The 24,999-nt window shown below is 41.4% G+C and overlaps 1 protein-coding gene across 1 annotated transcript in view; it reads left to right on the forward strand.

The window, feature by feature from the left end:
- The window catches only part of RYR3 (ryanodine receptor 3), a 642,559-nt gene that overhangs the window by 141,949 nt on the left and 475,611 nt on the right, over positions 1 to 24,999 (forward strand). The window contains 4 exon segments of the mRNA XM_045013234.1: positions 13,104 to 13,178; positions 14,858 to 14,936; positions 19,704 to 19,816; positions 20,104 to 20,203. Of these exon segments, the coding sequence (XP_044869169.1) occupies positions 13,104 to 13,178; positions 14,858 to 14,936; positions 19,704 to 19,816; positions 20,104 to 20,203 (367 nt within the window).

Consider the following 24,999-nt stretch of genomic DNA (forward strand, 5'->3'; position numbering starts at 1 on the left):
GTTTGCATGTATCTGACTTCAGTTGTACTTTTAATAAATAAGACCTTTCACTTGTAAGTGATCAGAACAGTTTCATTCTTTCTGCCTATTGTTTCTTGTGGTTTTAGATGGGGCCCACACACCTCCAAGCTAACGATCAATCAGTCAGTTAAAATATTGGGCTCAGCCAAGCTGAATTATTTGTCCCTTAAAATAATAATTTTAAAATTTTAAATAGAGGACCTCTGAAATCTTAGAAATTTCTGAAGATCTTTGATGTGAGGGTTCAGAAATTAATCATCAAACTTTCAAACTATTGTATTAAAATCTAAGGGAAGCATGCAGCGTCTCTTAACCCAAGTTACTTAGAAGTCCTAATACAGCTTAAAATGCTATTATGCAGTTACAGTTTTGCAGTTACATATAACTGTGGAGTGCATAATAAGAATGAAAAAGCTAGTGAAAAAATTACCTACTTTCTGCGGGTTCAGTTCTGCACCTTATTTAAAATAAATAGTACACTACATTACCTATAGCCCCATTAAATCAATTGGATAACGTTCGAAGCATGGTGTCCCTCAAATAAGCAAGAGTGGCAGAATCAGGCCCTACATGCCAAATCTATGGCACTGCATCTTTGGAAATATGATAGTGAAGAATGCTAATTCATCACACTGTTTAAGAAAAATCCCAAAACTTTAAAGTCAAGCTAGCTTTTTACATTTTGCGATCTCATGAGTAAAGGCATTTTCAAGTGAAAGAACATATAACATTTAATCTACTTACTAATATTTCTCCCTCTTGTTCTCTACCACCTATTTTTCTGAAAATAGAACTTCTGTTTCTGTGGAATTGTCTTTTAAGGATGAATTATTTAGTCTTTTTTAAAATTCTAAATATGCTTGCTATGAAGTCTGGGTATTGTTTTGCAACAAGAATAACCACTGCTTTCCACCCTAATATTCTATAAACACTTGAATTTTTCTTGTGTTTTAGTGGATATACAGAAGCAGTAGTTGATTGTAATGATAGCCTTTGCCTTCAAGAAAAGTAACTTATTAACTGTAAGGTGATTGATTAAAATATACTTTGAAATACTGCATTAACATACATAACTGTATTCAAGAGCCTGCAGTAGCCTATGGCCTATGATTTTAAATGTCTGAATAGAAAAAGCATTTTGTTTTCAAGCATTTTGAGGTTGCAATTAGCTACCAAAATCCATTGTCACCAGAAATATTGAAATTCAAAAATCTATTTTATATAGATTTTTGCCTCCGTTTAGCATGTCTTATTTGAGTTTTATTTTTTCATGATTTTAGTATTCATGAAAAGGGTTGTTTGAAGAGTTTAGCCAGTCTTTGAAAATGTAACCTGTTTGCTCTATTTGGTTATGAATTGAAGACATGGATCATTTGTGCAATGCTTGTGAGTGATGGTCACTTGAGGTGAATGTGGCCAAACTTACTGCATCAGTTACAGTGAGAAGGATTCAAACCAGTTTCACAGGGTGGATTAGAAAGCTGAATTTATTCCATTTGCAGTTTTTATCCAGATGAAGTGATGGAGTCAAGTAACACTAACATGTTCTAAATCCGCCCTCGCCCCCACCAATGATTCTATTGAATGTAACAAATCTATATTTTTATTTTTTCATAAACTGTGCTTCTTCTCTGCTATATAAATAGTGAAGTGTATAGTATTGTGATGGCAGAGCTGGCTTAAAACAAACCAGACTTGGTGTGCTCATGGCTATGCATTATCCTTTTGAAATATGGTAGTATGTGCCTAAGCATCTAATAGATAAAATCTGTAGGTCTAATATTTGATTTTAATATAACCCCATTACTTTTCTGCTCATAGTGTCTTAATTTTCAAACAAAACTTGATACACAATTGATGTTGTAACGATGACTTCAACAGTTTTGTGTAGAACAGTAAAGATAGTAGATCTCATGTAGAAATATGATTTGTGATTTGTTGGAATATATTCTGTATTATTAGTGGTGATTTATTAAAATATGACAGATGCTATGATTGTGGGTCTAATTCAGGAAATCACCACAGTGAATAGTCCTATTGAAGACAGTGGGACTGCTCATGTGAGTAAAGGTATTCAGATCTGGCCTAATGTTTGGAATATACCTATCTCATAGAACTGGAAGGGATCCTGAAAGGTCATTGAGTCCAGCCCCCTGCCTTCACTAGCAGGACCAAGTACTGACTTTGCCCCAGATTCCTAAGTGGCCCTCTCAAGGGATTGAACTCACAGCCCTGGGTTTAGTAGGCCCATGCTCAAACCACTGAGCTATCCCTCCCACCGGTGTTAGAGATAGGTTCACATGAAATTTGTTTCTGTCATTATCAGCATTGGCCTCAGAATTTTCAATGTGCTGTTTCTGAAGCAAGCGAACATTACTGAAATGAACTTCCCCTAATGTACTGAAGTTCCCCTACAAGCCATTATTTTAAAAAATGGTTTCAATACTGCATTGCAGATGTAAGCTAGTTCTTTTGTGTAGTAGAGTGGTGTCCAATCCATGACCCTCATGGGCTCTCTTAAGGAAAATGTGTATTTGGTTACAAATGTGTTTCTTGAGTCATACCATGCCACTTTCAAATGGAAGTGTATGAACAAAGTTGGTCACTACCACTATTTCAACTGCCTGTCATGGCTTGCAGCTTCAGGAGCAGCTCTGCTGTGATCCTGGAGCACTCTGAGTACCTGCTCTCCCTATGTGTTGCTTCTTATGGAAAGGAGAAGAGTAGATCCAGTTGCTCCATTGCCTGATTATCTGCCATTCTGTGGGAGCCCCCGGGAGAGCAGGATAGGAGCTCAACTTCCTTTGCTTGACCCTAGGGGAGTGTCTAGCAAAAGGCAGCACTGATTTTCCCCCAACTCAAGTTAGAACATTTTAGGGGTGGTTCTGACTTGCACCAGCTAGCAACAGTTCCCGGGAGAGCCATACACCCACTGAGAATAACTGGAACACTCTGAGCCTGCAGAGCTCATGCATAGGGATTCCCGTGTCCCAGCTTGGGCTACTTCCAGCAGGGGATTAGTAGATTATTTTTTCATTCTTTTCAACACTGGAGTGGCATAAAGTGAACAAAATAGGAGCGAGAATTTGCCCCTAAATATTGATTATTGTCTCCTGACCTCCTTAAAATAATGTTTGGCCTTTGACTGAAAAGTTTGAATACCTTTTGAACTATTATTACTTTGAACTATTGTGTTTTTTTTCCCTGATTTCCAGTTATTTGGAATAAAATTTGAAGTATATATTCCAACCATTCAAATGTTGTAACTCGGGTAAATATTTAATCCCTCCCTAGCTTTACTTTATTTAACTCCTCTTAGATACTTAGCAGTCAGGGAAATTTTTCAAACATGGCCTCTGAATTTGCATGGAAACATTTTCAGGCTTGGAGTTTTGGGTTTAGAAGCTTATTTTTATGACTATTAACAGTATTTATGCAAATCCAAGTCTGGAGGACTCACAATATTTCTTGCTTCAAACTGCATGCCTAGAAAGTTGACCATGCATATTTAGCAGCTCAATTTTGGCCACTTTTAAAAACATAGTACTTTCAATAAAATATATATATTGTGTAGGTAATAATTTAAAAATGGATTTATACATTATATTTTAAATTATAGAAATAAATCCTGTCTATTTGTGTCTTTCTTTGGATTTAGCGTTAGAAATTGAAAGAGTGATGTCTCAACCATGTTTGTATAAAATAATCTTTTCCCTAAAATACCAGTGTGGACCCTCTGCATAATACTTTAATTATTATCAAGCTGATTAACCAGTTGTAGAGCTACATTGATACAGATTGCATTCAGGTAAACGTAAGGATGTTAGAGTCACAAAGAAGGATGTGTCTGGGTTAGTAAGCTCTTTAGGGTAAGCATCTTCTTATTCTCTGTCTTGTCAAACATGTACCTTTAAAGCATTATGTATCTGTTCTGTTTCCTAAAACTCATTTAGATTACTCATTTCATACTCATTTAGATTCTAGATAGTATATGGCTATTACCTTATTTAAAAAAATCAGCTTCGACTTTTTTTGACCATTATTCACATGCACATTTTGAAAAATCTGCAGTTTTGCCCACAGGTCAATGGAGAGATGTGATGAAGGTTTCTGTGCTGCACTAACACATTACATTGTGTTAATTTTAGAGTCCTAGTCCATTGGGAAATAACTGATTACTTTATTTATTGTGTTGTTGTCCTTCCAAGGAGGCAAATGTCAGCACAAGTGGGATCTAAACACTTTAATAATGCTCATAAATTTGTTTATTCCACAATTTACTTTTTGTGTAGATTGCTGTTGACAATTTTAAATTTACAATTTTAATTTATTGTTTGAGTTGTTTTAATTCATTGTGGCTTGCAGCTCTGTGCAAATAATAAAGTTTATTGCTGCCTTCTGGGTTATCCTGATAGTACCAGAATGATTAATTTTCTGCAGTCAAAATGGAAGAAAAATAGATTCTGATGCTGTTTTTGAGATTGATGCTGCTGAGGCCACTGTATTGCAATGAGAAGCAATTTTTTTAAACAAGTTTTTAGATTTTTAAAAACATCAAAAAATCCAACTATAAGTTTAAGGCCTTACCTCTGGAGATGCTGAAAACCTACAATTTCCATTGAAGACAATGGAAATTAGAGGTGCTCAGCTCCACAGAAGATTAGGCCATTAGTTGATTGAGAACCACAGACATCTGAAAAGCTAAGTATTGGGAAGAGAAATAAAAGGAGAGTTAGGGATGTTTTAGTCCAAAATAAAGCAGTTCATCATATGTTTATTTACTTCAGTACATGGACCACCAACCATACAGACTTGGAGGACAATCCATACCAGAATATTAATTAGAAAGCCCATATTTAATAAAGGAACTGTAATTTATGGATTGGAAAAAATGGCTACAAAATTTTCACTATTATAGTTGGCTTTGCTAATAAACACAGCAGTGCAGCTACTCTGAAAGTCTCCTTGTAAATTAATAGATTAAAAATATATTTCATATGGTCAGTCACTGGTTAGACAAAGGAAATATTTGCACCTTTTGGCTATATATACACACTTGACCTACAGTCTTTAGTAACAGAAGCTGAACAGACATCAGATGTTCAAATTGATCCTTCTTGTGCACCAAACCAGTATTTTTATGGTATTGACTGGGTGTTTTAAATACCTTTCACAGGTATCTGAACAATTTCAAGATAAAAATAACAGTATAACAGTAAACAAAGCTTTGTCAGTAATAGCTGGAGAGAGAAACTGTTTTCCACCTGACCTTGAAGTATTGAGAAGCACTTGAATGAATGTTAGTATTCTACCACATAAGCCAGATCAGACTTGAAGACAGCACACAGCCTAAATGATGCACCCAGCCAACTATCTGACACAGATTATAGCCCATGCTGTGACACAGTTGTTACAGTGGCATATGAATCACCGCATCTCAAAACTACATGAACAGCTTGAAAAGGGAAAAGGGAATACCAAGACGTCTGTATACAATAGTTCATCTCATCATCTCTTTCTGTTGCAAATTTATTCTTCCTATCATCCTCATACACTTTTGTTTGTCATTTGTGCTGTTGTGTTTTATTTAGACCACATGCTACTTAGGCAAGGGCCTGTGCATGTACGTGGTGGTGTAAAAATCATAATAAAAGCTGAATTTGTCTTCATTTTAATGAAATGAATATACTATAATTTCTACCAAAGTTGGAATTCTGACTCGTGAAACCTGCTGCTCCCTGAGCCACTGGTGGATTCTTTCTCCTTGTTTTGGAGCCACTTTTCTTCTTATTATTTGTTACTCCAACATTGGAACACCAGTGTCTAGTGGCATATAAAAAGCACTGCAGCCATTCTTGCTATGCCAGGCCCTGCTCTACCTCTCTTCCCATCTTACAGTGCCAGCCTTTGCACATCTGGAATCCTCACCTAACTGGTGCTGGCTGTATACTCCCAATACTCTCTTCTCCAGTTTACAATTAAGCAAGTACAATAATTCTGATCCTAGCAATGATAATGTCTTATGGGAAGTGGAGGTGTTGGGAATATGTTACCAGAGGAACATGGGTGGCAAGTTTGTAAAAATTTTGGTGGGGCCCAGAACCCGCCCCCAACTCCGCCCCCCCAACTCCGCCCCCACCTGCCTAAGGCTCTGGGAGGGGGCTCGGTCTGGGGTGCAGATCCTGGGCTGGGGATTAGGGTGCAGGAAGGGTGCTGGGTGCAGGCTCTGGGCTGGGGCAGGGGGTGGGTGTGCAGGAGGAGGTGAAGGGTGCAGGCTTTGGGATGGAGTTTGGGGTTGGGAAGGGGTGTGTGGGAAGGGGGAGGGAGTTTGGAGATAGGAGGGAGTGCAGGGTGAGGACTGTGGGGCTGAGGATGAGGGGTACATGATGCAGGAGGGGGCTCAGGGCTAGGGAAGAGGGTTGGGCTGTGGGGTGAGGGCTGTGGATGAGGGGTTCATGATGCGAGGGGGCTCAGGGCTAGGGAAGAGGGTTGGGCTGTGGGTGAGGGCTGTGGATGAGGGGTTCATGATGCGAGGGGGCTCAGGGCTAGGGAAGAGGGTTGGGCTGTGGGTGAGGGTTGTGGATGAGGGGTTCATGATGCAGGAGGGGGCTCAGGGCTAGGGCAGAGGTTTGGAGTGTGGGGTGAGGGCTGTGGATGAGGGGTTCATGATGTGGGGGCGCTCAGGGCTGGGGCTGAGGATTAGGGTGCGGGGGGATGAGGGGTTCATGATGTGGGGGCGCTCCTTGGGTCTGAGGATTAGGGTGCGGGGGGATGAGGGGTTCATGATGTGGGGGTGCTCAGGGCTGGGGCTGAGGATTAGGGTGTGGGGGGAATGAGGGCTCTGGCTGGGGCTGAGGGTTTGGGGTTGGAGAGGCTCAGGGTAAGGGCAGCCTGCCTTGCCAGTACTGGCGGAGGGCAGGCACTAGGACCCTGCGGCAGCAGACAGCAAATCTGCTGGGAGCCCTCCGGGCAGCAGGCAGGGGAGAGGCGCGCTGCGTTCTGTCAGGCAGGGACGCAACACAACGTGGCGGAGGGGGGGGGGAACACGCGGAGGGGGGTGGCAGGTGGGGGCTGGGACCTGCTCCAGGCAGGGTCGCGGCGGCGGGGGGAGACCTGCGGTGGCCGGGGCCGATCCAGGCAGGACCGGGGGGGGGGGCGGGAAGAGACCCAGCTCCAACTATTGCTGGAGCAGGGCGCCCAGCCCTGAATATTGCTGGGGCCCGGGCCCCACACAAATATATAACCTGCCACCCATGCAGAGGAACGGAAGGAAGTCAGTACTGACAGCTGGTCTGAGCTGAGATTTAAAAAAAAAAAAAAAAAGGCTGCCTCTCTGCTTCCAACCAGACATGCTCTACATCCCAGCCACACTCTCAGAAGCAATATGTTGGGCTTGCCTTCAGCTGCTAGGGGGAGAAAGACTGCTCCAGGACCCAGCTTTCTAGATTTCCTTACTTAGGGTCTCCAAACTGATTTTCTTTTTCTGGCTAAGACTTCCGCGGGTGCCTCAAGGTTCAGGTTAGTTAGTGGAGTAGAAATTGCCCTACTGTAAAACTCCTCTCAAACTGCTTCAGTAGTCAGCTTGTGTTGCCCTAAATCAGTGGTTCTCAGCCAGGGGTGGGCCTCCCTGGAGGGCCGTGAGCAGGTTTCAGGAAGTCCGCCAAGCAGCACCAGGGTTAGACTCGCTGGGGCTCAGGGCAGAAAGCCTAAGCCCTGCCGTGCAGGACTGAAGCCCGGGGCCCTGAGCCCCGCCACCTGGGTCTGAAGTAGAAGCCTGAGCAACTTAGCTTCGCGGAGCACCCAGTGGCATGGGGCCCTGGGCAATTGCCCTACTTGCTACTCCTTAATGCTGGCCCTGGCTTTTATATACAGAAAACCAGTTACTATGGCACAGGTGGGCCACGGAGTTTTTATAGCATGTTGGGATGGGGGGCTCAGAAAGAAAAGGGTTGAGAACCCCTGACCTAGATAACCAGTTCACATTCCCTATCCCATTCTCTGGAGATTTCTCCAATTTTACCCTCAATGTGTTAAGTCCCCCCTTCAGCTCATCTCATCATAGAATCATAAGATGGGAAGGGACCTTGAGAGTTCTTCTAGACCAGTTCCCTGCATTCAAGGCAGTACTACATATTGTCTAGACCCAGTGATGAGCTCCCCAAATCCAAAGAACCGGTTCCCTACCAGGTCCTCAGCGGCACTTTGGCGGTGGCGACAGGGTCTTCACTTGCTCTGGGTTTTTGGGGGCATTTCGGTGGCAGGTCCTTCACCTGGAGCGAGTGAAGGACCCGCCACTGAAGACCCGGTAGGGAACTGCACGGTGAGTACAAGCCCCACGTGCCTGTCTCTCCTCTCCCCATCCGACCCCAACCCACATCCTTCCCCTGGCTGCCCCACCTCAGAACCCACAACCCATCAACCCCCCCGCTCCTTGTCCCCTGACCATCCCCTCCCGAGACCCCCCCATCCTAACTGCCCCCCAGAACCCCATCCCTACCCAACTCACCCTGTTCCCTGTCCCCTGACTGCCCCGACCCCATCCACCACCATCCCGACAGACCCCTGGAACTCCCACACCGACCCAACCCCCCCAACATTCCCGGTCCCCTGACCGCCCCCCAGAACCTCTGCCCCATCCAACCCCCCCCGCTCCCTGTCCCTGGGACTCCCTACCCCTTATCCAACCCCCCTCTCCCAGAGCCTCAGCATGCCACGTCCAGGAGCGGCCCTGGACAGCGCTGCAGCGGAGCCTGAGGTCCTGCCAGTTGGCCTGGAGCTTGCAGCCCCACCCCCTTACCACGCGGCTCTGAGTGGGAGGAGCTCTGGTCCCGCTGGACCACACCGCTTTAGCTCTGTCAAGGGCCACTCCTGGATGCAGCGCGCTGAGGCTCCAGGACAGAAGGGAGGCGGCGGTAAGCAGCATGGAAAGGGACCGGCCCGGCCCCCTTACCATGATGCTCAAAGCGGCAGAAGCTGCAGAGCTGCGCTGGCGCTGGCAGCTCAACACGCTGCAGCTCTGCGAGGGGGGGAGGGGCTCGGGCAGGCCGGACAGGACGGTCCTGTGGGCCGGATGTGGCCCGCGGGCCGGAGTTTGTCCATCCACCCGCCCCTTTAGCAACCAGTTCTACACCGGTGTCTAAATTTAACCACCAGTTCTTGTGATCCAACGCGAACTGGCTCCAGCTCACCACTGTCTAGACCAGTGATCTCCAACCTTTTTATGCCCAAGATAACTTTTGGAATCTAAGGAGAACCCATGATCTACCCTTCCCCTTCCCCTCCCCCGATGCCCCGCCTCTTCCCCACAGCCCCCCTCCCTTCACTCCATCCCCACCTCTCCATTGCTCACTCTCTCCCATCCTCACTTTCACTGGGCAGGGGGTTGGGGTGCAGGATGGGATATGGGGTGCTGGCTCTAGGAGAGGGCTGGGGGTTGGGGTGCCGCCTCTTGCCGTGCAGCACTTACTTCTGGTGGCTCCTGGTTGGCAGTGGGCACAGCAAGGCTAATGCAGGCTCCCTGCCTACCCGGCCCCACACTGCTGCTGGAAGGGGCCAATGTGCCCCTTTGGCCCCCGGCCTGGGCACTGGTCCTGCAGCTCTCCCAGACAATAGGAGCTGCGCGGGAGGTGCTTGCAGGCAGAAGCAGCGCGCGGTGAGACTTCCCTGCTCCGCTGGCCACGCGACTGCGCTGGCCACTTCCAGGAGCGGTGTGGAGCCGGGATAGGCAGGGAGTCTGCCTTAGCAGCACTCACACTACACCGCTGGAGATTGTGACCACTGATCTAGACCATCCCTGACAGATGTTTGCCTAACTTGCTCTTAAAAATCTCCGACAGAGATTCCACAACCACCCTAGGTAAGTTTTTCCCAATGTTCAACCTAAACCACCCATGCTGCAATTTAAGTCCATTGCTCCTTGTCCTATCCTCAGAGGTTAAGGAGAACAATTTTTCTCCCTCCTCCTTGTAACAACCTTTTATGTACTTGAAAACTGTAATCATATCCCCTCTGATTCTTCTCTTCTTCAGTAGGAGTGACAGTGTGATATATTGTGCCTTGTGTTTTTGCACATTGTCTCCTTCCTGAGAATTGCACCCCACCCTCACCACATGTAATCCACTATCATGCTGTCTGGAGTGGCTCATGACTGAGTGTGCCAACCTAAAGCCAGACTGCAGGGCAGACCCCCAACATTGGTGATATGTCCTATCAGTAAATTTCACCAACCCAATAACAAATGTGAACTCCTAGATCACTGAAACAGTCTTACAATGGCATCAGACAGTCCCCTTAGGCTCTCCAGTCTATCTTGCCATCCAGGCAAGCTGGATTTAATGATGAATAGTCACTTGCACCAACAATCACATAATATTCAAGTTGCTCCCAGTCCCAAGAGGCCAGTCATTTACCCCAGATCAATTTGTACCTTAGATCTCACAATGCCTGTAGCCAATCCTGTAATAAACTAACTAAAGGTTTATTAACTGGGAAAAATAAATGAGTTATTTACAGGTTGAAACAAGCAACATAAATGCACAAGTGAGTTCAGTCTCTGATTCTAAAAGGTGACAGATGTAATCTGTTAGTATTGAATGTCTTTTCAGGGCTTAACCCAGGTCCACCCTGGGGATCTCTCAGGTCACATAGCTGGACTAATAAGTAGTAATAACAGCAAAATAATTCTGTGGGCTGCTGTATCATTTTTCTTTAGATTATCAAGCACCTCCTGTGAAAAGCTCATGCCAATGAGCTCTGGCAGTTACTCCAGCCTAAGATGGCCAGCTGGATTATTGCTTTGGCAGACACAGAGCAATAACAATTTTTTGTGAGTGGGTTTTTTTCCCCACAGTAGTATCTTGCTCCATCCAATCATTATTATTCATGTTTTAAAAACAAACTTTGGTAGACTTCTCCAAGACTGTAAGGTTGTTGGGCATCTTTTTTTTTTAAAGCAGTTACCTTTCCATTATTTAAGAAAGGTTCCTTGTTTTACACTGACATTAGCAGACTGTAGGTTGCGTTTATGATATGAATCTGCAGTGGTAAGTGATTGCCTAAGGTAACTGCCAACCTTTTTGAGAGTGACCACTATACTGTAACAGTTCCTGGAGCATGGACCAATATAATTTACACTGACTGCAGAATGTTGACTCTTACATTTCAAAATTAAATTTTGAGGTACAGAGATGAAAAAAGAACTGCACAATTTTTTTTAAAGTCAGATGTGTTTTGGAGATGCTTTTGTTCATTGATAGTAAAACAAAAAACCCCACAACATTTCCATGTCAATCAAAACATAAAAGAAAGGGTGTACATACAATAAAGAGAAAACCCCTTTAATTAGCGAGCAGGGAAGGTTTATCTTTTGGGCAGATTATTTTTGTTAGTTTTGTAGCAGAGTTCTACTTGAGACTTGTTAGTAGAGCAAGAAAATCAGTACTGTTCTCACCCTTATTTTATTGTATTACAATAAAGGAATCATCCGCAACTTTATTGCCTTTGGCTTTTTAGTATGTGTCTGTTGGATAAACATGATTTCCCCTTTAGTCTTTTGAATCAACATTAGATAACGTGGGTGCCCAGCTACAAAGTCCCAAGGAGTTTCTTTAGTTTTGCATTTTTAGAGCTAGTGTTTTGTTACATATGAAATGTAAACTTAAAGGACTAATCGATAAACTTGCTAATTCATTTAGTGCCAAATTTTGCCAGTGGATGCTATTTTAGCCCATAGAAACACCCCGCTCCTCTAGTCCCCCACTCTCCTCTACACATGTCCAATGGTGAAATTTGGCCTTAAGAGAATTAACTTTTGAAAATATAAAGTAAACTAGATATGAGCCTTGTTCTACCATTATATTTTCAAGAGCCACCTTGTTTGTGTGTATTAAAGGCTATTTGAATGGTCCCTGAACAACGTCTAAGTATTAAATGGAAAATAAGCCATGGTGAAATGTTCAAACTCACAGCATAAGCTTTTAACAAATGTATGCATCTTCTTTAGATGGATGTAACAGTAAGAAATACACAGGACATATTCTGCTTTTTATACTTCAGTTGAAAACATCAGAATGCATCAAGAATTAGCCTTGATCCTTTCAGCATATTTTGATTAACTCAATAAAATATAAAAACTATGTGGGTACGTGTGTATGAAAGAAAGCTGAGAGAGAAAAAATGATTGGAAGTCCTGTAGAGCTTGTTGTTGTTCATTAGTTCTATTTTATAGCCACTGTTGTCAACTCTTATGATGTTTGATGCCTTTCTTAACCCCCCCGATTCTGGAATCTTGGCTTTCATTTAAAAAAAAAAGTGTTAAGCCATCCTGGTTGTGGAGAAAAGCTTGAAAATGAGAATTGTAAATGCTACAATTCCAAAAGGCAAATATAAAGAACCCCAAACCTATTATTTTTAAAATCTCATTATTTTTAAGGTAATCTCATAATTTGGGGGGGGTCTGACTAATGATTTTTGAATGTTTGGGGTTGACAATTCTGTATGTCTTGACCTCTCTCAAATTGTATTTAGTTAAAATGAAATGACCCTTACCATAACTATATCACCTCTGATAAATATTTAACTTAGGCTAATTTTAGCAAATGCTTATCCTTATTAGCAACATGTGGTCTCATTGAACATTGATTATTTAGTATGTGGGAACATAAGAAAATGTACATGTCTAAAATATTTGTATGGATAATCATTTTTAAGACTTCAATTACATATTCTTTTTTATTCTGAATGCTTCTGAAAAGTTTATAAGAAAGGTAAGAAATGCCTTTTTTCATTTCATTTCAGAATGTATTAGTAGAAAACTTTGTTGTTTTACTTTACTCACTAAAGTGATAATTAGGTCACAATTGTCTGGTCAAATATATATATTTTTTTACAATGAAAATAGTTATTGCTGTAACTACTTCATTATTGTGAATGTACAAACTTTTGTAGCATATCTGCACTTTTGTAGATAATACAATTTGAGTATCTATGTATAATACTTAAATTATTGGTAACTTCAGATGAATGGAAACAGTCAAAATTCCTGCATTGCTATTGAGTGTTAACACTTTCTGTCATTTCTATAGGCAGCTCAAGGAGGTGGTCACAGAACCCTGCTGTATGGCCATGCTATACTACTTCGGCATTCATTCAGTGGAATGGTAAGTGACTTATTAACTTCCATAACAGAGTGCACTTACAATTGGAAAAGCATGTTACATCTACAGTAAAATAACGTGTTCTCCATAACTGATAATAATAAACTCAAGTTATAATAAACACTTTAGATCAAGTAACAAACAAATATATGAAGCAACATAATCATTTAGTGTTCCCTCTTTGCGCAAGAACATTGAGGCCAATATCTTCAAAAGCGACCACTAATTTTGGGTGACTCAAAGTGTCAATCACCCACACTGTGAAAATCAGGGCCCTTTAAGGTGTCCCTTTAAGGCACCCAAAAATCACTAGTATATACTGAGTATGATGTAACTAAAGAAAGGAGTGAAAAGAAATGGATTATTATGTATTCATTCCAGCATTATGGAAGTTCATATGGAAGGAGAAACTGTAAAATTAGTATAATCAATGTCTAGGAGCTACTAAAATGGCATGTTTTGCATATGTTTTAAAGTATTTTAGGAATGAAGGTGTTAACACTTAGAAGAGAATGTGAGGGACATATGTTCACCCTTTGTGGTAAAAATGTGTGGAAAGGATAAAGATCTGCCAAAAAACACAAAACACACCACACTATAGAAATGCACAGTGCAAGTTGATGTGCAGCATGTCATCCAGTCACAGCACAAAAATGGTTGTAGAAGTCAGCAGTAGGTATGGGTAGGAACAACCATTAGAGAGGCAAAAGGGATGGGTACTTTATTAAAGTTGTGCAGTAGTGCACTACTACCTGCATGATGACAGCATTGAGGGTATGGAGGTGGTCTTAGGTAATAATGCATTATTTGAGAATATTGTAGTGTGATATGTATTTGCAAGTCTCCATTTTTTGCCGATGGGTTCTCTGTGCTTAGCAGTTAATTGAAATGTTGCATGCCAGTGGGTGCCAATAGCAACTTGCTGCCACTAGGAATAGCAGTAAGTTTATGCCACAGAGTTACATACCGGTAGTTTCTCTAGGGTATTTTATATAGTAGGTTCCCCCCTCCCCAACTTCCCACAGTGCACACCCACAAATATGCTTTGACAATATTTTGAGGCACTCTTTTATGGATTTTGTTGATTGTGTCATTTGTTAAGGCATCTTACCAACTTGGAAGCTTCAGCGTTTTTTCCTCTCTGGATCACATTGTTTCATTGGAGAAGAAAGAATCTCACACAAGCATTTATCAAATAGTGGACAATAATGTGCAGAAGGAAGGAGAGATGTGTTTGAAGTATCTTCCCTTTCCCCCCCTGTGGTGGAATTCCCAACAATAGCTTTTGAGCTCTGTCTGTTCAGACCTCCCACTCTAAGGTCCAATTCTGATTGGACTCACAGTCTGAGCATGTGCCAGGGCCTAAAGTGAGAAGACATTGTTGCTTTTGGGTCTGCTTGATATGTCTTCCTCAGGAGCAGTGCTGTCATGGGAAGCCTGCTTGTCTCAAAATCCCTGTTCATGTGTGTACCTTTACACTTAGAAGGAAGAGCATTATCTTACATGTAGCAATTCCTGCAAGATGCTAATTTTGAACTCTCATTGCAGTCAATGGGATATTTAAATTCAGGTTAATGGTAAGGTTGAGCTTTGTGAATCGATGATCATCTTCGATTAGAGATGTATGCCTCAAATGATTCTGCTGATTTGGGAGCTTTTAATCATTTCAACATGTTTTGCAGTATTTGACGTGTTTGTCAACATCAAGATCCCAGACAGATAAACTTGCATTTGATGTGGGGTTACGAGAAAATGCAGCAGGTATGCCAATATTCTGTATTATTTTGTGAGAAAAAATTGCCAGTTGTACTAGTCTTAAGAATGCATTTAGGATAGTGATGGACATTATTAGCATTACAAACTTGCGAACCTGCCATTATTTATTCATTAAGAAATAAGACTGACTTATCTTAAGTTGGAAAACACTAGCAAATATGGACTAAGTACAAATTTCTATATTATTTTATTAATAAAGTTTTATGAACTTATTTTCTAATTCTATTTTAGCATATTTAATATTCACTAAAACTTTTATTTTAGCATTAAATTATTAGTTCATCCTTCAGATAATACAATAATGTAACTGTAGTAAACAAAAACAGGCAAAGGTTGTAAAAATCTCATAATTAAAAAAAAAAACTCGAAAAGTGAGGGGAAAGGAGGGCATAGAAAGTATCCCCTTGCCATACAAGTCCGTTAAAATACAACCAGGATAAAATAGGCAAGAGAAACAAATCTTAGATTTAAAAATAAAGATCAAAAGGTTTGGGACTTTGAGCATGGACATTAAAAGCAATAGACATACAAATAACCTATTTGTCTTCAAATATTGTAACAGTAACTATCCTAACTAATCTCATCAAGAGTTACATCATCTTCATTTAAATTATCTTCCTTTTGTCTAAATTGTGTTAATTAGAAGATTTTTGGTATTGTATTTTTTTCTATTTTCACCTTTACGAGAATCAACATGGAAACCTGACAACCTAATTACTAATGTTGAGGGAGTAGTGCCAATAACAGTGATAGTTTAAATGTTTGTTTTGTTTTGTTTCTAGCCTCCACTTCTTTTAAGTCACTTCCCAGGACTCAAAGGCCAAAGAGAACTAAAATATGATACTGCCATTTTAAAAGAAGAAAAAAGCAGACCAACAGCTGCCAGCCATAAACCAAAGACCAGGCCCCCTGTCCCAGGGGGAGGGACCTACCTTTAGTCCCTTCACACTTGTGTCCCTCCCTTTGTTCTGAGACTGTCCCCATTTCAGTGTCAGTCCCATCGAGTTCCCCCCAGCCATTGATGCAGATAGATGGCATTTTTTGATCTTTAAAATAATAATAAAAGTAAAGTTTGGGAGTAGTGATGGAATGACACAGTCATGTATATACTATACCCCCATTTCACATGGAGTCTGATCTTTGACATTTCCTCCTGGGCTAGCTGTCATCATGACCTCTACTCTGAACCCTGTGAAGTTTACAGTGTTTTTCCTTCACTCCTTTTTAGACTCCAGAAAGGAGTTAGTAGTTGGTTTCCGTCTGTTACATAGTTACTATTATGGATGCGACTTTACAAGTTTGGCTGCCATTTGTTTTAGCATGCTGCCATAAAGAATATGTGCATTTTTATCTCTTTGATAATAAGCTCCTGTGAAAATCAATCCGGGTATTTTTGTGGTCTCTTTCAGAGTTACTTTGAATGGTGTCCCATGTGCCCCCTGGGCTTTGTAATGTGTATTGCTTACTAACTGCAGGGTCAACTTTATCTTGGTGTTTGTCTTATTGTTAATGTACAAAAAAGGGTTTTTCACACGTCACATTAAAAAAAAAAGTAAAACAAGTCTTTACAGGAGCTTTTATGTGTTAAGTATTTTGATAACATCTTCGTGCTTTTGCACCAAATCTGCATTTCATGAGTAAATATGCCTTTTTTCTATTGAACTGGACTGTGGAATCATCTCAGCAGAAAAGAGGGCTTTTTACTTTGCATGTACTAAATCTCAAACCACTGCCAGGGGCAGCTCCAGGCACCAGCATGCCAAGCGCTTGCCTGGGGCAGCAAACCACGGGGGGTGGGAGGGGCGCTCTGCCGGTCGCCGCGAGGGCGGCAGGCAGGTTGCCTTCGGTGACATGCCTACGGAGGGTCCACTGGTCCTGCGGCTTCGGCGGACCTCCCACAGGCATGCCGCCAAATCCACAGGACCGGGGACCTCCCGCAGGCAAGCCGCCGAAGGCAGCCTGCCTGCCATGCTTGGGGCGGCAAAATACCTAGAGCCGCCCCTGACCACTGCATATTTAAAAACAAATGACTGACACTTTATGGAAACACGTTCTATTTGGAATCCATTGCTTATATATCTCCTATAAATTGAGTTTATTTCCCTTTGTTCTTTATTAAGAATTAGGGCTGTCAAGTGATTAAACAAATAATTGCACAATTAAACAATAATAGAATACCACATATTTAAATATTTTTTGATGTTTTCTACATTTTTAAATATATTGATTTCAGTTGCAACACAGAATACAAAGTGTACAGTGCTCACTTTATATTTATTTATTATTACAAATATTTGCACTGTAAAAAACAAAAGAAATAATATTTTCAATTCACCTAATATATGTACTATAGTGTAATCTCTTTATCATGAAAGTTAAACATACAAATGTCGAATTATGTACCAAAAAAACTGCATTCAAAAATAAAACAATGTAAAACTTCAGAGCCTATAAGTCCACTCAGTCCTATTTCAGCCAATTGCTCAGACAAACAAGTTTGGTCACGTTTGCAGGAGATAATGCTTCCTGCTTCTTGTTTACAATGTCACCTGAAAGTGAGAACAGGCGTTCACATGGCACTGTTGTAACTGGCGTCGCAAGGTATTTACCTGCCAGATGCACTAAAGATTCATATTTCCCTTCATGCTTCAACCACCATTCCAGAGGACATGTGTGCATGCTGATACCAAGTTCTGTTTGATAATGATCCAAAGCAGAGCGGATGGATGCATGTTCATTTTCATCATCTGAGTCAGATGCCACCGGCAGAAGGTTGATTTTCTTTTTTGGTGGTTCGGGTTTTGTAGGTTCTGCATCTGATTGTTGCTCTTTTAAGACTTCTGAAAGCATGCTGCACACCTCGTCCCTCTCAGATTTTGGATGGCACTTCAGATTCTTCGGTCGAGTGCTGTAGTTATTTGTAAAAATCTCACATTGGTACCTTCTTTGCATTTTGTCAGATCTGCAGTGACAGTGTTCGTAAATCAAAAATGTGCTGGGGTCATCATCCGAGACTGCTATAACATGAAATATATGGCAGCATGCGGGTAAAACAGAGCAGGGGATGTACAATTCTCCCTCAAGGAGTTCAGTCACGAATTTAATTAATGCACTATTTTTTTTAACAAACATTATCAGCAAGGAAGCATGCCCTCTGGAATGGTGGCTGAAGCATTAAGGGGCATACAAATGTTTAGCACATCTGGCATGTAAGTACCTTGCAATGCCAGCTACAGAAGTGCCATGCGAACGCCTGTTCTCACTTTCAGGTGACATTGTAAATAAGAAGCAGGCAGCAGTATCTCCTGTAAATCTAAACAAACTTGTTTATCTTAGCAATTGGCTGAACAAGAAGTAGGACTGAGTGGACTTGTAGGCTCTATAGTTTTACATTGTTTTGTTTTTGAGCGCAGTTATGTAACAAAAAAAATCTACATTTGTAAGTTACACTTTCACGATAGAGATTGCACTACAGTACTTCTATGAGGTGAATTGAACAATACTATTTCTTTTAGCATGTTTACAGTGCAAATATTTGTAATAAAAATAATACAAATTGAGTGCTGCACACTTTGTATTCTGTGTTGTAATAGAAATCAACATATATTAAAATGTAGAAAAACATCCAGAAATATTTAATAAATTTCAATTGGTATTCTGTTGTTTAACAATGCGATTAATCACGATTAATTTTTTAAATTGCAGTTAATTTTTTGAGTTAATCACGTGAATTAACTGTGATTAATTGACAGCCTTATTAAGAATATTACCACAGAAAAACCCAGAATATTTGTTTCCTTGGAGTAGTTCTTCTCCTCTTATCTAATGTCATAATCTCCATAATTATTTCTGTAGAATTCATTCGTGACTTTGCAATGTCAAAATTATGATTTAAAGGTTAGGAGTAAATGTTAGGAGCAAAACAACCCTCAAGAATATATTGCCTTAGATAATGAAACAGCTCTTTGCCCTCTTAATTTTTGGCCAACTCTTCCACTTGCGTATAATTCCCACTCTTCATTGGCTCACAACCTCTCCATAAGCAGGCATTAATGGGTGTGAAACCATTGGACAAGCTGCATAATTTCCCTGGGAGTTTTATTTGTGTTAAAATAAACCAGAATATCACAAGGTATGTGGAGAAAGAGCTCTAGAGTGGTCATTTTTAAATTTGTCTCTCCTGGGCAGGTAGGGTCAGCACTACCAGCAGAGTCCATTGAATTGGTCCATAATTTCTACTTTTGTAACATAGCAATGTTGTCAGATAGTAGACATCCTTTTAAAATAGAGTGTAATTTAATTGTATAGTGGGTATATAGCTCACAGTTGAAGTGATAAAATGAGGTAGGGGTGTGTGGAAGGTGGGACAACAGGCAAGGGAAGGTATGAAAGGCTGATAGTAGTTAACTCTGATGTAGGAAATGAGCCAGTAGCTCGCTGGTTGTAGCAAGCATAGAGGAGGCAGGTTCTGAACTGAACGTTTGATGACCCTCAGAGGTTGGGGGCGGGGATGTCCAATTACAGTATCAGGTTCATTGAGGCTGGACTGACAATACTGGAGGAAATGGGAGGTGTGAATTGTCAGAAAAGAGAAAAAACAGTGGGTCTATAAGACAAATATTATCCTTATAAAAATGGTAAGTCTTTACTGTATGTTAGTGTACAGGTAGCTTTATGAGATATTTACATATCTTAGAATTATATATTTATTATATACTAAATAATTGGCATAAGCGTCTCTGTATATTGTAGGTGAGGCATGCTGGTGGACGATACATCCTGCTTCTAAACAGAGGTCAGAAGGAGAAAAAGTTCGAATTGGCGATGATCTTATCCTGGTCAGTGTGTCCTCTGAAAGATACCTGGTAAGGGCGTTTATCTTAGAAATTCTCTTCTTTTGATTGTCCTATTCTAAGCAGAAATAAAAGCTGTTGCTACTACTATTAACATTGAATAGATTTGATAATAGTATGTTGTGAAACAAGTGTCTGATTTCAAGAAATTGTATAAAGACTTCTGAGATATTGTAAGTTTTCAATAAAATATTTATCTTTGACCACTGTTTGAGAAAAGAATATTTTATTTAAATAGATTTAATAGCAAATCCTTTTAATGGTTCTCCCTCTGGGGTATGGTTTTCTCTCTGTTACAGCATCTCTCCATGTCAAATGGAAATGTTCAGGTGGATGCCTCCTTTATGCAAACACTCTGGAATGTCCATCCTACATGCTCAGGAAGTAGCACTGAAGAAGGTTTGTCATGTTAAACATTGTTAAAAGTGAATATTATATAACGTTTCATGGCACTAAACATAAAAAAGATAGTTCCTGACCCAATGAACTTCATAGTTTAAATTACACAAACATAGAAAATAAGTATAAAAGAGAAAGGAAGGATGACTGACGGGCAAGAGGGGAAGTATGGATAGCACAACAGTTAAACTCATTGGTAAGAAGTAAAGTGGTTGATGTAATTGTAGGTGTACAAAGCATGAAGGGTTGAGTGAGAGAAGACAAATGGAGTAACAAGGTGTGATGAATATGCAGAGCAAAGGAGGTGTGATAGGGTCAATGAGAGAAAAGATTTATTATTATTAATAGATTGATTTAATTTATTTATTTGTATTACCATAGTGCCCAGGAGCCCTAGTTATGAACCAAGACCACATTGTGCTAGGCACTGTGTAAACCTAGAACAAAAAGATGTTCCCCACCCTATCAAGCTTACTATCTAAGTATAAACCAACAAGAGACAATAGATGGATACAGACAGGCCAATGGGGGAGTACAAGGAATCAATGAGATGTTGGTCAGCATGGTAGGCCGTGGTCTCAGTACACCAGTGGTCTAACCATTGTCACGGTTTTTTGTAGGGGTCATGGCAAAGGGGGTTTTAAGGAGGGCTTTTTGAAGGAGGATAGTGAGGTAGATTTGAGATGTTTATGGGGAGCTCCTCCCAAGCATGAACGGCAGCATGGAAGGAAGCATTAAGGTGATGACTTGTTTGGAAAATTTAACAGGTAGGTGATGAAGGGTGGCATCATGAGCTGATTGGAGGCAGGAGTCAACTTCTTGATACTGAATAACAGATGATAGGCCATGAAAGATGTTGAAAAAAAAAAGACCAGAATCTTATGTTTGTTGTAACAGAGAAGGAAGGATGCAAAGGGAGGGCTGATGTGGTGAAAGCATAGGCTAGGAAAATTATCTTTGCAGCAGCATTATGGATGGATCTGAATGGGGCATGATTGCATATATCAAGGCCAGAGAAAAGGATGTTGCAAGATGATGAGCATCTGGAGTGAGAGGTTTAGTTTTGTGGATGGATAGAGAAGGCCATATTTTAGAGACGATATGTTGCAAGAATTGGCAAGATTTAGACATTATCTAGATGGGAGGACTGAGAGAGAGGTTCAGATTGCAGATGATGTCTGGGTTATGGGCCTGAGTGACAGGCAGGATGGCACTGTTGTCCACGGTGATCAAGTAGAAGACAGAAGTGAAGGTAGAAGGAAGGGGAAGAATTGAAGAGTGAGTCAAAGGTGGCAAAAAGGTAGTTGGGATTGAGGACGTTGGATTGAATTAAGTTTGAGAAATAGTTATTTAGCTAGGAAGATGGCAGAGCTGAAGAAGGATTTAGGCAGGGGCAGAGTTGTGTAGAGCCTTAAAAGTAAGTGTGATACATGAAGTGGGGATGGGAGTAGCTCCCTTTGGACACCCAGCCAGCCAGTTGGCTGTAAAATCCCTCTTGGTCCGTTCTCTGCTTGCTTTACCTATTAAGGGTTAACAACCCTACAGGTAAAAGAAAAGGACTGGGCACCTGACCAAAAGAGCCCGTGGGAAGGTAGAATTTTTTAAAATTGGGAAAGAAACTTTCCCTTTGTCTGTTGTTCTCTGGACTGCAGGGATGGAGCAGCAATGCTGTGTAAGGCTTGAACCAGGTATGAAAAATCATCTTCCATACCTAGAGGAAATTATTTGGATAGGGAATGTTTAGTTAGACGCAATCAGGTTTATTTTGTATTTTGGCTTGTGGATCTCCTCTGTGCTAACCCCAGATGCTTTTGTTTGCTTGTAAACTTTAAGCTGAACCCCCAAGAAAGCTATTATGGGTACTTGATTTTTGGAATTGCTCTTCTAAAATCTAGCAAAAGCCTAAATTCCAGATGTAATTTTCCCTTTTTGTTTTTAATAAAATTTGCCTTTTTTAAGAACAGAATTGGATTTTTGGTGTCCTAAGAGGTTTGTGTATGTTGTTTGATTAGCTGGTAGCCACAGCTAATTTCCTTTGTTTTCTTTCTCAGCTCTTCCCCAGAGTGGTGGGGATGAAAGGGCTTAAGGGTACCCCACAGAGAGGAATTCCAAGTGCTCCTTCCTGGGTTCAAAAGGTTGTTTTGTTTTTGTTTTTGTATTTGGGTGGATGCAGCGTTTACTAAGCCATGGCCCGAGAAAAGCTGTAATCTTGGGAGTGTAATACAAGCCTGGAGTGGCAAGTATTAATTTTTTAAATCCTTGTGGGCTCCCACTTCTGCACTCGGAGTGACAGAGTGAGGATTCAGCCTTGACAGTAATTTAATTTTCTTATTTCAGTGGCCTCTGTATATTCTTGTCTGTGGGATCAAGCTTGTTCACCCCAAACTTCTGGAACCTTCTGGAAAGCAGTGTCTGTTGGGGCTTCTCACCCCTCCCTCTCTCTGCTTTCCTGGAGGATTCCAAGGGTTTAAAAGGAAGAGTGCCCCAACCTCTCCTCAATTCCTTCTAACCACAGAAGGTACAGTGTGTTGGTATCTCACACAGTGTACTCGAATTGTTTGTTGGCATTTCATTAAATCATAGACTTCTAGAACCATAGGAATAGAAGGGACTGCAAAGGTCATCTAGTCTAACCCCCTGCCAAGATGCAGGATTTGTTGGGTCTAAACCATCCAAGACAGATGATTATCCAGCCTCCTTTTGGAAGCCTCCAGTGAAGGATCTTCTACAACTCCTTAAGCAGTCTGTTCCATTGTCCTACTGTTCTTACAGTTAGGAAGTTTTTCTTGAGATTCAATCTAAATCTGCCGTGCTATAGTTTGAATCCATTGTCTCATGTCCTGCCCTCTGTAGCAAGAGAGAACAACTTTTCTCCATCTTTTTATGTCAGACTTTCAAATATTTGAAGATAGCTATCATGTCCCCCCTTAATCTCTTTTCCAAAGAAAATATACCCAGTTCCTTCAGCCTTTGCACATATGGCTTGCATTCCATTCCTTTGATCATTTTTGTCACTCACCTTTGGATCCTTTCCAATTTCTCCACATCCTTTCTATATGTTGGTGACCAAAATTGGACACAGTACTCCAGCTGAGGCCTAACCAGCATTAAGTAGAGTGGTACTATCACCTCCTGTGATTTGCATGTTATGACTCTGTTAATGCAACTTAAAATTGCATTTTTTGTGGGTTTTTTGCAACAGCATCACATTGCTGACTCATGTTGAGGTTGTGATCCACCACAACTCCTAGATCCTTCTCAGCAGTGCTGCTGCCGAGCCAGTTATCCCCCATTCTGTATTTGTGCATTTGGTTTTTCTTCCTAAGTGTAGCACTTATATATGTCTTTGTTGAATTTCATTTTGTTGTCTATAGCCCAGTTCTCCAATTTATCAAGATCCGTCTGAATTTTAGCTCTATCTTCCAAAGGGTTTGCAACCCCCTTAGCTTTGCGTCATCTGCAAATTTGATTAGTAAACTCTCTATTCCTACATCCAGATCTTGAATAAATATGTTAAACAACACTGGACCCAGAACGGATCCCTGTGTAATATCCGATCTGATATCATTCCATTAATAGTTACTCTTTGTCTGCGGTTGTTTGACCAATTATGTATCAACGTAATGGTAGTTCTGCCAAGCCTGCATTTCTCCAGCTTACTTATCAGAATGTCATGTAGGACTGTGTCAAAAGCCTTGCTGAAGTCCAGGTATATTATGTCCACAGCATTCTCCCTATCCACCAAACCAGTTACCCTGTCAAAGAAGAAAATCAAACTGGTTTGGCATGATTTGTTTCTTGGTAAATCCATGCTGGCTGGTAGTGATTACCCGTTCCTCTGACTGTCCAGTAGAGGTCTGGATCGTACAGGACATACCCAGTCCCAGATCTTCCCCAGAAATGTATGCATTGGGGTCACCCTGATATAACCAAGGCTGGTGAAAGCCAGGGTGTGGCTAGCAGGCTGCAGTTATGCACAGACACTCAGGGTGCGGCTTACATGCTGGAAGACTGTTGTGAGCATCCCAGCTGGGAGCTACTACAGCAAAGCATTGTAAGGCCCCCATGGTTGCAGGGCAGGGGTGACACAGACCCCCACTAGTCTGCATTGTGCCCCAGTATGTCACAACGAGTCTGTCCTTTGTGGTCCAAAGGTTGTCCATGTAAAATGCACTATGTTTCACAATTATCATGACCTGACAGCTTCAGCCTCCTGAAAATGTCAGTCTTCATCCAGGACAAAGGCAGCATTGAAGGCAAACCCTCACACTGTCTTCATCACACCATATTGCATGACTGAAACTGCAGCTGTACATGTATTTTCAGCAAAAAAAAATCCCCACATTAAAACATGCTTTGAGAGAGCAAGACGTTCATTCACCTCTATTCACTCTTGACCTGGCAGCCAGAACTGATGCTTCCTTGGCATTCCTGCTGTTCTTGTTTATCTAGAAGAACTCAGCCTGCCTTCCTAGGCTTTGTACTGCTTTCTAAAAGGGTGGGAATATACAGAAGCCATTTGAAGAAGAAATTAAGTAACTGGAGTTCTTTGAGATGAGACCCTGGTATTTGTGTTCCCCACTTTTTAGGAGTCTCAGGTTAGGAATTCCTGAATTAGTGGAAGAACTGAGGGTCAGTTGGGGCCAATCACTTTTTTTATATCTTTGGAACCCTCCAGGAGGGGAAAGTGCCCCCGATGGATGGTGCTCTCCAAAAGCTTGTGGTGCAGTTGCCTTGGTCCAACAAGTGGGACTGAGCAGAGGCTCATCTCAAAGAATGCCAGTGTTGGAGAAAAA

This window comes from Mauremys mutica, chromosome 4 (assembly GCF_020497125.1).
Source record: "Mauremys mutica isolate MM-2020 ecotype Southern chromosome 4, ASM2049712v1, whole genome shotgun sequence".
Classification (NCBI taxonomy): domain Eukaryota; kingdom Metazoa; phylum Chordata; order Testudines; family Geoemydidae; genus Mauremys; species Mauremys mutica.